This window comes from Apium graveolens, chromosome 3 (genome assembly GCF_009905375.1).
Source record: "Apium graveolens cultivar Ventura chromosome 3, ASM990537v1, whole genome shotgun sequence".
Lineage (NCBI taxonomy): Eukaryota > Viridiplantae > Streptophyta > Magnoliopsida > Apiales > Apiaceae > Apium > Apium graveolens.
The window spans coordinates 291,782,226-291,796,770 of record NC_133649.1 but is presented as its reverse complement, the minus strand read 5'-3'; the positions used below and the strand labels follow the sequence as shown (position 1 = coordinate 291,796,770).

General features: G+C 37.0%; 2 protein-coding genes across 2 annotated transcripts; one reads left to right on the top strand and one right to left on the bottom strand.

The window, feature by feature from the left end:
* Positions 1 to 3,896: 3,896 nt before the first annotated feature.
* On the top strand, positions 3,897 to 11,523 carry LOC141715164 (uncharacterized). The gene is made up of 5 exons (XM_074518643.1): positions 3,897 to 5,521; positions 6,230 to 6,318; positions 7,268 to 8,740; positions 9,609 to 9,612; positions 9,853 to 11,523. Exons 1-5 carry the CDS (start codon positions 4,061 to 4,063, stop codon positions 11,389 to 11,391), a joined length of 4,566 nt encoding a protein of 1,521 aa, XP_074374744.1. The 5' UTR covers positions 3,897 to 4,060; the 3' UTR covers positions 11,392 to 11,523.
* Positions 11,421 to 13,290, bottom strand: LOC141713563 (putative pectinesterase 15). Its single transcript, XM_074517034.1, has 5 exons — positions 12,771 to 13,290; positions 12,492 to 12,663; positions 12,175 to 12,381; positions 11,852 to 12,102; positions 11,421 to 11,760 (listed from the first exon to the last, which is right to left on the bottom strand). The coding sequence occupies exons 1-5, from the start codon at positions 13,136 to 13,138 to the stop codon at positions 11,577 to 11,579; spliced, it is 1,182 nt and encodes a 393-aa protein (XP_074373135.1). The 5' UTR covers positions 13,139 to 13,290; the 3' UTR covers positions 11,421 to 11,576.
* Positions 13,291 to 14,545: the final 1,255 nt, after the last annotated feature.

The window sequence follows — 14,545 nt, the reverse complement described above, 5'->3', positions numbered from 1 at the left end:
TAATACCAAAATAAATCTGTGAACCAAAAATATATTAAAATAATAATAAAATAATAAATTAAAATTATTGACTTGAAATATATTAAATTCAAAAGGTTCATTTCAACATGTTATGCCCAAAAATTGGTATAAACTTTGTTAAGGATAAAATTAGATAGAATAATCAAAATTAAGAGATGAATGCCTGAAATCTGGGAGAAGATAAAGGAAGTTTCCATCCTGAGAGAGAAAAGGGCGTGCCCTATAAATCAGGGGAGGCGCACTCTATGATTATGGAGGTTGATCAAGTTTGTGATAAATGAGGGCGCATCCTTAATATGAGAAGAAGGCGCGTCCGGTTATGAAGAAAAGGATGAGGAAGGATGTGTTAGCTCCTCACTTATGATAGATTTTAGGGAGCGCCCTATGTAAGTAATATATCTGGGAAAGAACTTCAACATGAATACTTGAACAGGTTCTTTGGAGGATTCGAGGAAGATGGAGATAATTATTACTAACATATTTGCTTCATGTATTCTATTGAAGAACTCCTTCTTGTATTGCATCAACAAGAAGGTGGTGTCCGTGGTCAGAGACCTCCAGGGGTATACCTGGACGGAAGGCTTCCCCCTGTAGTCAATGAGTGTCCTCATTGGGGATGTGGGGTAAATTCTGGTGTGTGCTTTGGGAGCTCTGTCTCTGTAGTCAATGGGTGTCCTCATTGGGAGACTTTAGAATATCCTGCACTTTGCACCCAAAAGTTTGAGATCATTTGTCCTGTAATCTGGTAGGGGCTCCTTATCGGGGGACAATGATGCGTCCAATATTTGAAGTGAACCACGCCTATACTTGCGTCCACGGACTAGAGAAACAGCTGGTAGCGGAGGGTTATTCTTGGCCAGGGAGATGCCTTATCCGTGAAGTTTTGAAGCCGCGAACGATCCTTGGACCTTTGTGGTTGGGCCTCATCGGCGGACATATCCTTTTTTGTCCACTACTCATCTTCTCATATATACTACTTTTCTATCTCTTTTTTTGTGAGTTCCTGACTCGTGTCTTCTCTAGTTCTCTCTCTATCGAGTATGTTTTACTTAGTTTCTATCAATTTAAAGACATATCCAGCCAGTCATGAAATTGTTATTAAACTAATGATAGATTGGAGATCTGGTTGTTATTTATATAATATGAACGTATGTATGTATATGCGTCAGTTTAAATTTTTTACTTCAATCTTCTTTCATTTTTTAAGAGTGATCGTAGAGATACTGAAATTGATTTTTAGTTGCTTTTTTGTCATGGATTTCTATTTGCTTGTAATTTGAGAATAATTTGCTTGTTCACTCTAGCTCGGATCGTGTTAAAGCAACCCGTTTGTAATTCGTGTCAGACCAGGTCGGGTTCGGGTTTAATTATTTCAACTCATTTTGGGTCGTGTCGGTTTCGGCTAGACTTAAAAATTAGACCGGGTACAGTCGACCCGATACGAACCCGACCCATTACCCAAAATTGCTGGAGCTCTCTTCGTAAGATCATATCCTTAATTAATTAGCCCTTTCAGATTAATTACGATATCAATAAATAATTTGGATTTCAGGCCTTATTAATTGGGCTTAATTTTTGGCCCATACTTGCTTTAATTAATACAATATTAATTATGTCTCTAGGATTTTTTTGGACCCATATAATTTTTAAAAATCATCACATTTCTTAAAAAAACATTTGTTGAAAAGTATACAGTTTTCCTGAATGTCAAACAAATACAGAAAAATCAGAAAGAAAATCAAATTAAGTCAAACATCAGCACAAATAACATTGTTTTTGGAAATATTTTTCTAATAATATTATTTTTGGAGAAATGCTACGTACCCAAAATTAGATCCCAGAATAGTTAAAAAGTGTGTCACATAGCATATTCTGATAGGTCCTCGTTAGGGTTGTAATTCAGACCAAACGAGTTGAGTTTCATTGAGTCGAGCCGAGTTAATCGAGTCGAGTTCGAGTAGATATTTAGGCTCAATTAGTTAAACGAGTTAGCTTTGGGTCGTGTCGGTTTCGGCTAGACTTAAAAATTAGACCGGGTACAGTCGACCCGATACGAACCCGACCCATTACCCAAAATTGCTGGAGCTCTCTTCGTAAGATCATATCCTTAATTAATTAGCCCTTTCAGATTAATTACGATATCAATAAATAATTTGGATTTCAGGCCTTATTAATTGGGCTTAATTTTTGGCCCATACTTGCTTTAATTAATACAATATTAATTATGTCTCTAGGATTTTTTTGGACCCATATAATTTTTAAAAATCATCACATTTCTTAAAAAAAACATTTGTTGAAAAGTATACAGTTTTCCTGAATGTCAAACAAATACAGAAAAATCAGAAAGAAAATCAAATTAAGTCAAACATCAGCAGAAATAACATTGTTTTTGGAAATATTTTTCTAATAATATTATTTTTGGAGAAATGCTACGTACCCAAAATTAGATCCCAGAATAGTTAAAAAGTGTGTCACATAGCATATTCTGATAGGTCCTCGTTAGGGTTGTAATTCAGACCAAACGAGTTGAGTTTCATTGAGTCGAGCCGAGTTAATCGAGTCGAGTCGAGCTAACTCGTTTAACTAATTGAGCCTAAATATCTACTCGAACTCGACTCTTTTAATTTCACGAGTCGAGCAAACAAGCCGGTTTTCACGAGTCGGGTGAGTCTTCTCGTTCAATTTTACACTTAATTGAGTATAAACCTCTAACCGAATTCGTTTAGTTTATTTTCACGAGTTGAGTCAGTTAATTAAACAAGACAGAACCTTTACCCGAATAGTTTGTTTAGTTAACGAGCCAAATTAAGCCCACTTAAACGAGTTCGAGCCGGACGAGCTCGCGAGCCGCCGGACGAGCTCGTGAGCCGCCCGACTCGAATTCCAGCTCTAGTCATCATACAATTCATAAGATGGACTCAAGCGTTCATATAAAACTGATCAATTAAAATAGTATAACATGATATATCATTCCTCTCACATTATTTTATAACTAGTTTTTGTATCCAATTTTCTTTTCCTGATCTTGTTCAACTACGGATAGGGATGGCAATCGGGTCGGTCGAAACGGGTTTAGCAAAAACCAAACCCGAGCACGATTATTTTTGCCAAACCCGAATCCGAACCCGAACCCGAACCCGACAAAACTCGAACCACTAAACCCGAACCCGATTTCGGTTCAGGTTCGGTTCAGATTCGGGTTTGTAGATCACTATCAAATTGTACCTTAATTTGCACAAACTCTAGTGAAAAATTATTAGGATCTGGTTTGAGCAAATTGCTCATAAATATTACGATTTTGAAATTTTTGGGATTAAGTTAGAGGGTTTTGAGAAGACAATGGATAATATACCTCTATGAATAAAATTGTTGCTGAAATAATGCAACAATCTTTGACCTTTAGTATACTTGTAGTGAAAATACTGCTAAAAACATATTTAAACAATTTTAATGCAATAGTTTGTAAAAAGTATGTTTTTTTAATACTAATATTAGTTATATATTATATTATTACTTATAAAATATAAAATATTATTTATATATTAACACCGGTTTCGGATCGGGTTCGTGTTCGGGTCGGAACGGAACAAGTTTCGGGTTTTCGGGTCGTGTTCGAAACGGTATGCCTTAAAACCAAATCCGACCCGAAAATGGTTCGGGTTTAAAAATCAAACCCGAACCCGAACCCAAACCCGAAATATTCGGGTTCGGTAAAAACCGATCGGATCGATACGGATCGGGTATCCATCGTTTCGGTACAAATTGTCATCCCTAGTTCCGGAGGCGCACAAAAAGGTCTATTGAACAAAAAGAGATGCCAATTGAAGTCGTGAAACTAACCCCTGCATTTGTCGTAATATACTCCCCCGTTATTTGTGTGAGCGTACATAGAGGACTAAAAAGGATGCACAATCATTTTTGTTTAAGAATTTTAAATCTACTTAATTAACACCATTTTCCATTTAAAACCTTAATAAATTGTACACTTCATTTCTCTCTCATCCTCTGTTTTCTCAAGATTTGCTGCTTTCTGTTATCCATGGCTTCCAAAAGTCAACAGCTACACATAATCTTGATACCATTCTTAGCCCAGAGCCATATTATTCCAATACTAGACTTTGCTAAAATCCTATCTCAACGTGACCTGATCATAACTATTGTCTCCACGCCTGTTAACTCCAGCTCAATTCAGTCCATAATTGATCATGCAACATTTTCTAGCCATGCCAAAATTAATTTAGTCACGGTACCCTTTCCGTCGACACACGTAGGCCTCCCGGAAGGTTGCGAGAACATGGACACTCTGCCTTCACCTGATATGGCCACACAACTTTTTGCTGGCTGTGAAATGTTACAAGAACCGATTTTAGAGTTACTGTCGAATTTTCAGATACGGCCTAATGCTATTATTTCTTCGAATGCTCTGCCTTGGACCGGTAATGTTGCATGTAGTTTAGGGATTCCTAGGTATGCATTTCAGACTATTTGTTGTTTTTCTATGTTGATATCGTATAATGTTGGACGTATGAATGTTGGCCAGACTGTTATGTCGGATTCAGAACCTTTTGAGGTTCAAAATATGCCTGATAAGATTGTGATAACAAGATCACAGATGCCACGAAGGGATTCGAAGAAAGGAGGGGTGGATATTAGGAAGGTTATTGAACAAATGGCGGAGGCTGAGCGTTTAACAAGAGGGATTGTTGTGAATAGTTTTGAAGATATGGAGCCTAAGTATGTGGAAGCATTGAAGAATATGGGGAAGAAGATTTGGTGTATCGGTCCAGTGTCGTTGTGCAATCAAGATATGTCGGATAAGATGGACAGAGGTGGTAAAAAAGGGTCGATTGATGGAAATGTGTGCTTGAAATGGCTTGATTCAATGGCACCAAAATCTGTTATTTATGCTTGTTTTGGGAGCATTGGTCGGATACCATCAGCTCAAGTTATTGAAACTGGATTGGGATTAGAAGCCTCAAATCGTCCGTTTATCTGGATTATAAGAAGAAAGGATGTTTCTAACCAAGTAGAGAAATGGTTAGAAGATGAAAAATTCGAGGAAAGAGTCAAGAGAAGAGGCCTAATCATCCGAGGATGGGCGCCTCAAATTGTGATATTATCCCATCCTTCAGTTGGAGGATTTATAACGCATTGCGGATGGAATTCAACACTGGAAGCAATTTGTGCAGGGGTGCCTATGATAACTTGGCCCATGTTTGCAGAACAGTTTTACAACGAAAAACTTGTGGTCAATGTGCTCAAAATTGGTGTTAGAGTTGGGGCTGAGATTGCAGTGAAGATGGAACTAGAAGATGAGGACAAAGTGTTTGTTAGCAGTTTGCAAGTGAAGGAGGCTATAGAGAACCTGATGAATGATGAAGAGAAAATAAAAAGAGCTGCAGAGCTTAGGCAGTTAGCAATAAAAGCCACAAATGATGGAGGATCTTCTTTCTTGAACATTACTGCATTGATCCAAGATATCATGGAACAAACCAACTTGTAATGACAATGACATATGTACCAATCTAAGTTGTGTTATTTTTACAGTTCTTAATAATGTTCCACAGATCACAACACAAGTGTGTATTTAGTTTACTATTCACCAATAAAAAAGTTTACTGCTTACCCTTGCATTCACATAAATTTCAACATTTTTACTTGCCAAATTATCAACGCCAGTCGCCAGGTGATTTCACAAAACAAATTTTAATAACCAATTTGATGCATCTACAGCTATTTTCAGCTATTAGTCAATGGGTTAGGTGGGAAATAATTGGTTATTCATCACAACAACTCCACTTGCAAATAGTCCATAAGAATCGGACAACACTTGAGAAGGACATCACAAGATTAATGAGGAGAAGAAAATCAAATTTCTGTTAGAATATAAGATCCCGGAAAGGTAAGTCTTGAATCCGTAGGGGGGGGGGGAATCTCTCTACTTCAATGTGATTTTATTTATTTTTTACAAGGAATTTATCGGCACTGATTGATGATTTTTTTTACCATGCATGTTAATGCCAGTAAATGTCTAATTTCTGGCAAGAATCTTGCAGGGACAGTTGAGAGTCTTGAGACTGCAGGAAAGATGAAGATTCCCAGGCTTTTCTTTGATGGTAAGGAATGCTTTTTATTTTCATGCACTCAGCATATTCAAATTTTACAAGCAGTTCGACCTTGTTTATTCTCAATAGTTTATTCTCTGTAGTTTGATGGTAAGGAGCTTGTTTGTCAGCTTCACCAGCATAAGTTGGCGAAAGCACAGTTACTCGAGGCTTTTAAGGCGATTCACATGATGTGTGGAGGAAGATGACTGAGGTGGAGTCAATAGCTGATGAGATTATAGTGGATACTTATGAAGAATTGGAGTCTAAGTATGTGAATGAGTATAAAAGAATCAAAGGTGTTAAAGTTTGGTGCATTGGCCCGATTACATCTTACAGTAAGTTGTACTTGGACAATGCTGAATGTGAATGATGCAACTCTGTGGCTTCTCCAAAGAGAAAAATATTGTGCTTCAAGTGGCTTGATTTGTGAGAACCAGACTCTTTGAAATTAAATTAGGCTTTGAAGCCAAAAACAAGCCCTTTATATGGGTAATAGGGAGGAGAAAAATCACAAGAAGAGAAAAGGGGAGGCTTTTGCAAAGAATGCGCACCTCAATTACTAAAATTATCACATTCTTTGATTTGAGGGTTCCCAACTCACTGCAGCTCGAATTGAACTCTTGAAGGAGTGTCAGCGGGAAGCCTTTATAGCATGTCGTTTGTCCATGAACAGTTTACTAATTAGAAGCTGGTGGTGCAACTATTGCAGACAGGAGTTTGAGTCGAAGCAGAAAGCTGCCCCGGGGAATGGTATAAGCTTGATGTGATACATTAAGAAAGTTATAAAACTGTAATCAGATATAAGTATCAGTGATTTAGTTTCAGTTATCAAAGTAAAAATCTGATTTTACCAAGCCTGTTTCTGATTTCCAATATAAGTGCATATAGGTGGAGACTATGTTTAATCATTTACCTCAATATCCTGAAAAGTCCAAATACCACAACATTAACATCTCATCCTATTCCCAGTTGTGTGGCCATAATAACATCACTAGTATAATTTTGTCTACCCCTCCAAAGTTCTATGACTTGCCTCTTTTTCCACTTCAAAACAAGTAGCAATGTAAGCAACATTATGGAGACTTATTGCTTCAAATTGTTTCTTTCACAAACTAGAAAACCAGCAAATTAAGTTAAAATTTGCTTGTAATTGTCATGGCTGATCTAGCTAAGGATCTTCATTTTGTCTTGTTTCCTCTGATGGCCCAAGGTCATATCATCCCCATGGTGGATATTGCAAGATTATTGGCGCAACGTAGAGCTATTGTCACCATCATCACTACACCAGCTAATGCAATCCGGTTTAAGGCAATTGTTGCTCGCTCAAATCATGCTGGTCATGACATCCGCGTATCTGAACTCTTTTTCCCAAGTGAAGAAGTTGGATTGCCAAAAGGGTGTGAAAACTTTGACATGTTGTCAACTCCGTTACTTTCTAATCATTTTTTTGCAGCAATTAGTATGCTACAAGAACCATTTGAATCTTTATTAAGAGATTTACAACCACCAGCAAATTGCCTAATTTCTGATAAATGTTTTCCATGGACTACCAAGATTGCTCACAAGTGTCACATACCAAGACTTGTTTTTCATGGTCCATGTTGCTTTTCTATCTTATTATCATATACTATATTTGGTTCCAATATTCTTGATGAAGTTGCCTCAGATTCAGAAAAGTTTGTTGTGCCTGGCCTACCTGATAACATTGAACTAACAGGGACTAAGGTTTCTACCATGTTAAATCCTCGAGTGTCTCCGCTAATGAAAGAATTTTATGGGGAACTTGTTCAATCTGAAAAGGAAGCAGACGGAGTTGTGGCAAATACATTTGAGGAATTAGAGCCATGGTATGTGAAAGAGTATGCAAGGGTCATGGGCACGAAAGTCTGGTGCATTGGCCCTGTTTCACTCTACAACAAAGACACCTTGGACAAGGTTGAGAGAGGTAACAAGGCTTCTATAAATGAACATGATTGCTTAAATTGGCTTGGCATGCAAAAGCCTTGCTCTGTGGTTTATGTTTGTTTGGGAAGCTTATCAAGGCTATCAACTTCTCAGTTAATAGAGCTTGGACTAGGACTACTAGAATCAAACAGACCCTTCATTTGGTGCATACGATACCAGACTGAAGAGTTCGACAAATGGTTACTAGAAGAAGGATATGAAGAAAGGATCAAAGGAAAAGGACTAATAATCAAGGGCTGGGCACCACAAGTACTGATCCTGTCACACCAAGCCATAGGAGGATTCTTAACACATTGTGGTTGGAACTCGACACTCGAAGGCATCTGTGCTGGAGTTCAACTGCTGACTTGGCCTTTTTTTGCTGAGCAGTTTGTGAATGAGGAAATGGTAGTGAAAATTCTGAAGATTGGAGTGAAGGTTGGTGTGGAGCTTCCTGTTGTGTTTGGAGAGGAAGAGAAAGTTGGAGTGGTAGCAAAAAAAGAAGATATTACAAGTGTAATAAAAAAATTTATGAATGAAGATGAGGAAACAGAAGATAGAAGAATGAAAGCTAGAAAGCTAGGTACAATGGCCAGAAAGGCAATGGAGAAAGATGGTTCTTCTCATGTTAACATGACACTGCTGGTTCAAGCCATAGCAGAAAAATAGTGGTGGCAGGAAATTTTCTGCCTCAAGTGAAATTTTTTTCCAGCTTTTTTCTGTTTTTTTATAAATGCATATTAATTAGTTTATATTTATCTAATATATATATATAGTATAATACTAATGAAAGTTCAAACCTTTCTAATAAATTAGTTGACTAATCCTGACTTAAATTTATAGAAAAATCATAAAACATAAATTGATGGATGACAGATAAATATATTTTGTTAATAATAAAATTTGCAGTAAAATCATAAAACATAAATTGATGGATGACAAATATGTTTCATTAATATTAAATTTTTGTTTAGTAATTAATATATTTAAGATCTAACTTTTCTTGCGTTACATTATATATATATATATGATGTTTTATTTTATTGATATATTTTAGATTTTTTACTAAGGTGTATTCAATTTAGAGGAATTATAATAATTTATTGATTTGAATATTTGTTGATTTTGGCTGATTTTAATTGTAGGCGGAAATTTGAATTGTTAAATAAATCCCCTAAAATCTTACTTATTTGAGCAGTGATTTCTACAAATTTATCAAAATCTCTTAAATTTTGCTAAAATTTCTGAAAACATAAAATACACTAGCAAATCTATCAAAATCTACAAGTTTATAAATATAAAAAAATTCATGATTTTTTGAATACCACCTATCTTAAAAGATTTTTTTCACTCCCTAATGAATACCATCCGATTTTAAAAAAATTTTTAGAATACAAATTGAATACCTTAGGATTTTCAAAATCCAAAAATTTCTTTAAAATCCCAATTGAATTCACCCTCAAAGTATCTCACGAGCTAAATAAATTAGAATTTGACAAATGATTTTTACTGATTTTTTTATGATTTTAATTTTAGTTTTGTATAAATATAATTTATGTTATCCACTGTAAAGTAGTATTTAATTATTATATTAACATTATTTTTAATTTTTGATACTCCCTAAAAAAATTCCGATCCCTCCAAAATTTGATGGATTTGAATATTAAGATTTTGATTCGAATTTATAATATTCGTATTGGAATTTGAATTTCAATTTGATTTTTACCATCCTAGCCCCAAGGCCTAATTAATAAAACTTCCAACTAGAGAAGAAACCTAGCAATACAAATCTCCTAAACCTTCTCTGTTTTATGCGCTTGCATATATAAACAAACTCAATGCATCAACACTAAGCTGTTATATGCTATTAAAATTTGCTATGGCTTCGCTTATAGAGCCAATGCAGCTTCACTTCATCTTGATCCCTCTATACTGTCCAAGCATGAGTACCCCATTGACAGAACTAGGCATAATACTTGCTAACCGCGGAGTTAATGTAACCATAATCACTAATCATGGCAATTTTGTCCGCTACAAATCATCCATTGACCTCGCCAACATTGCTTCCAATGTTAATATCCGACTACTATCTCTTGATCCTCCTGATGGTAGAGTCGCGGAAACGCTTGTTTCTCAAAGACCGAATGATATGATGAGACAAGTGCTAGAAAAATTGATGCAAGAGCTGGTGCCACCGCCTAGCTGCATTATCTCAAGTGGTACAGATGAATTTTGTAATGAGATTGCATGGAAACTCAAGATTCCTTTTTATGTTTTCAGTGCAAGAGCATGCTTTAGTTTGATTTGTTCGGGAAGTATTGTCAAGAACAAGCTGCATGAGAATAAAAACCCGTATACAGACTCGTTTTTGGTGCCTGGTATCCCTCACAGAGTTGAGTTAAAAGGGTACCAATCACCATTATTCGGGAGAGATTGTAACGTTGCTGAGACTCAAAACACTGCACAGAAATCTTATCCTATTCGCGGGATGTTGGTAAACAATTTTGAGGAGATGGAGCCATGGTATATTGGACAGTACAAGGTACATTACAAGGCTTGGGGCATTGGTCCAGTTTCGTTGTGTCACAAGGGGATTCTGAACAAGATCGATAGAGGTGAAAAGGCGTCGATTGATGCTAGCCATTGTTTAAATTGGCTTGATTCAATGAAGCCAGGGTCTGTTACTTATGCTTGTTTTGGGAGCATGAGTTGTATTCAGACATCTCAATTAGCAGAAATTGGTTTAGGATTGGAATCCTCGAATGAACCTTTTATTTGGGTGATCAGAAATACTTCTCATTCGGCCAAGATAGGAAGATGGTTGGAGGTTACCAAATTTGAAAAGAGGGTAGAAGGTAGAGGGCTAGTTATTAAAGGCTGGGCACCGCAACTAATTATACTATCTCATCCTTCTATAGGGGGATTCTTAACTCATTGTGGTTGGAACTCAACGATAGAAGGTATCTGCGGGGGTGTGCCAATGATCACTTGGCCTATGTTTCAGGAACAGTTTGTGAATGAAAAACTTGTGACAGATATACTAGGGATTGGTGTAAGCATTTTTGTCGAGGCTAGACTTAGTTCAAAAGATGGGTTCGTGAAGAGGGAGCGAGTGAAGGAGGCTATTGTAGAGCTAAGGAATGGAGAAAAGGCAGGGGAGATGAAACGAAGAGCAAGGGCGCTTGGAGAACTGGCAAACAAGGCTGTTGAGGAAGGCGGATCTTCCCATTCAAACATCACAGAGTTGATCCAGGACGTCATCATGCAACTTGTGGAAAAACAAGAACAGGCTAAAAAAACATCCCAGGAAAAGGTCTAATGCAGTAACATGACAAACTAATTACCAAACTGTGAAAGCATCTTACAACTTTCTGTCTATTTATACACATTAAAAATTTGTTTTATTGTCTAGCTAGTGTTATGTAGTATACAACAAGGTTAAATATGTGCATATCAATGCGTTTGTTTCTGTGTTTGTATCTTTATCGAGAGGATGGTTTATTTCTAGAAATACATAGATGACCAGTTAAACATTTTGGAAGGCGAAAGAAGCCATTGATTACCATCAATGTATGAAAACTCCATGTAATTGGTTGCTTCAGATTGCTTCAACTGCCTTCCATATGTCACCCGTGTTTCTGAATTTGCTCCTGGTCCATGGCACTCGTACTCCCCAAACGACACAGTCCTGCAGAACACATATAAATGTGCATTAGACCTACCAGCGTTTTATCTGATGATACATAATGCAAATGAATACGGTGACTGATTATGCATACTGATCTCTAGAACTATCCCGCCAATCATTCCAGCCATCAGGAGAGACAACTGAGGACATGTATGTTTTAGAAAACACGACGGTTGCATAACTCCCCCAGGCTCGCCCAAGCCACACACTGCCGCTCCCACCAATGGTGCAATCCACAAAAGAAAACCCCGTCTTCTCATCCTCTGAATTCCTTGCCTGTGCTGTTACCGATCCACTTGTTCCACCACTCACTTCTTTTGCTATTGAATTTATAGTGCAATCCTGATATTAAGCTCACAGATTAATTTCAAACACATGTCTCTGCAAACTTATAAGGCTAAATCTAACTTATACCGCATAAAGGGATCTAGCATTTCCAAAAATGAAATCTATCGATCCCTGAATGAAACATTCTTTAAAGTAATGCCTGCCCCGATCATCATTTAGGGTGTCCTGTGCTCCGTAGAAGCCACAGCCGTAAAATGCTGCTTGATCTCCTCCAATTCTTAGTGCCACTGCCTGTGCTCCAACTTCACCTGGATTTGGCGGAGGAGCTGTATTCTTCTCCAGAATTAATTAAATTATATTTAAAACCGACAAATTTAGAATTAAACCAGCAAAAGATATGTAACTAGTCCAGGGTATATGCACTGGATGCATGAAGGTGGTACCTTAAAGCTGATATTGTAAGCAATGAAGTTATCAGCAAAGATTGAAACCGAGGAGCTGTTTGCAGTACTTCCTGTGGAATTCGCTGTATCGTTCCAAGCAATGGCTGTGTTAAGGTAACCCTGTCCTTGGATCATCAAATTTAACTTGCTGGAATTCACCATTACTTTTTCACTACACCATATATAGTCCATCAATTCATTAAATATTTTATCCCGAAATAAAATAACTTAGTCTGTATTACATTGCATAAACGAAAACAGGTGTGTACAAATGGAAACCTGTATGTGCCTGAATTGATCAAGATGAGTGTCCTTGTGTTGCTAGAATCAGGAACAGCATCAACAGCCTCCTGTACGCTACTAAAATTCGCGCAATTTCCCTTTAAATCCACTGTCAAAACTAGCTTAACGTCGTATTCTGAAATCAGCCTAGACTTCCATTTCGATTCATCACATGTGAGTGCATCCGGCCTCCTCTCGTCATGGCTTCTAGGATTAATGATCAGTGGCATTAAGGGCGAAAAGATATAGCTTACGTAACCATATTGCTTAAATCTCTCGAGCAAAGTGAACTGGAAGTTACCAGTGGATAGAAGAGCAATACCAAAGGCTGAGAGCCAGAGAACTGCAGAAAATTTGGAGTGCATGGTTTATGTATGAATTGTTAATTAGTCAGTGTTTTATGGCTAAGTTTCGAGGTGGCGTAGGGATTAAGAATTAAAACATGGGCGGTCCTTTAAGTATATGCAAGATTGCAAGTAAGAGGAGAAGATCATTGCAGTTCTTCTGAAGAATGTAATATATCTTGCTGGTAGAAAATTATTCTTGTTGCCTTAAAATATTGATGTTAGATAATTGTCACGCTAAGATATGTATAATTTCGAATAGAGAATGAATTTATGTTGAAGTAGTGTAAAAGTGTCGACTTTTGAGTCTTGAAACCGAAAAGTAATAAGATGCCTAGAACAAAGTTGCGGTTGCGGGGCATATTTTTTTGTTAATAGGTGTCCGAATCAATTTACTGCATTTCCTACTTAAATTCGAGTGTTACTTTAAACTGAATTTAGTATTTTGAGATGATAAGAGTATCTCCAATCGTCAAATTCCCTTAGCAACTAAAAAGTTAGATATAAATATTTCTTTTTTATTGGCTAAACGCCCCTAATCAACTTAGATTTTTAGCCAAGTTGATTCTAAGCCAAAATTGAAATTACATGTACATTACAGATGCAACCATACCAGAAAAGAAATGCTTATTGAAATCAGCATTTTATTTATTCATACTACCCAGAACTCTTAATATAAATAAACTCTGCCAGAAATTGTAACACCACCAGAACACAGAAACTGAACAGAACTTCAAGTTCACAAACCACACATACATATAGTACTACATATATAGTCTGACTTGCCCTTGAGTGACTCCATCATTCTTCTAAAGAACTCGAAGGAATCGAAAAATGCCAAAGGATAGAAGTTGCCCTGTCACAGGATCAAGCCTTCCTCATCAGGGGAAATGCTTGATTGACAGACACCACTGCCTGTCGCTCCCTTCAGGAGTATCCGACAAGCGAAAACCCCCTATGTCACATTGGAAGTCTTGAAGAGGTGGTATGAAGCTCGGATGTTTAAGTAGTTATATAGGGAGGTAATGACATGCGTAGCCAGTTTTTGAAGAAAAAGGAAGCTGGAAAAGAATGAGATGGGGAGAAAAGGAGGCATCTTCTAAGGCATATGCCATTGGTACCTTCACTGTTAGTCCACATCAGATGACAGGCACAGACCATACTTTTTAAGTGTTACATTCTACATTTGCCATGCATTATTAAACTCTTCCATTATTATAATTCACAGATGTAATTTGTTTAAACTCTCTCATTTCTCATACTTATTATTTTCAAGAATTACTTCTCCGTCTTTACTTCGTCCCTACTCCCTAGTCTTTACTTAGTGCCTAGTGTTTCAGTCCCGACTGTTTTGTAATCCTGGTTTCGGCAGTGTTTGCACAATAGTTATAACTTCCCAAATTATCAAGCATTCAAAAGAATCCTGAT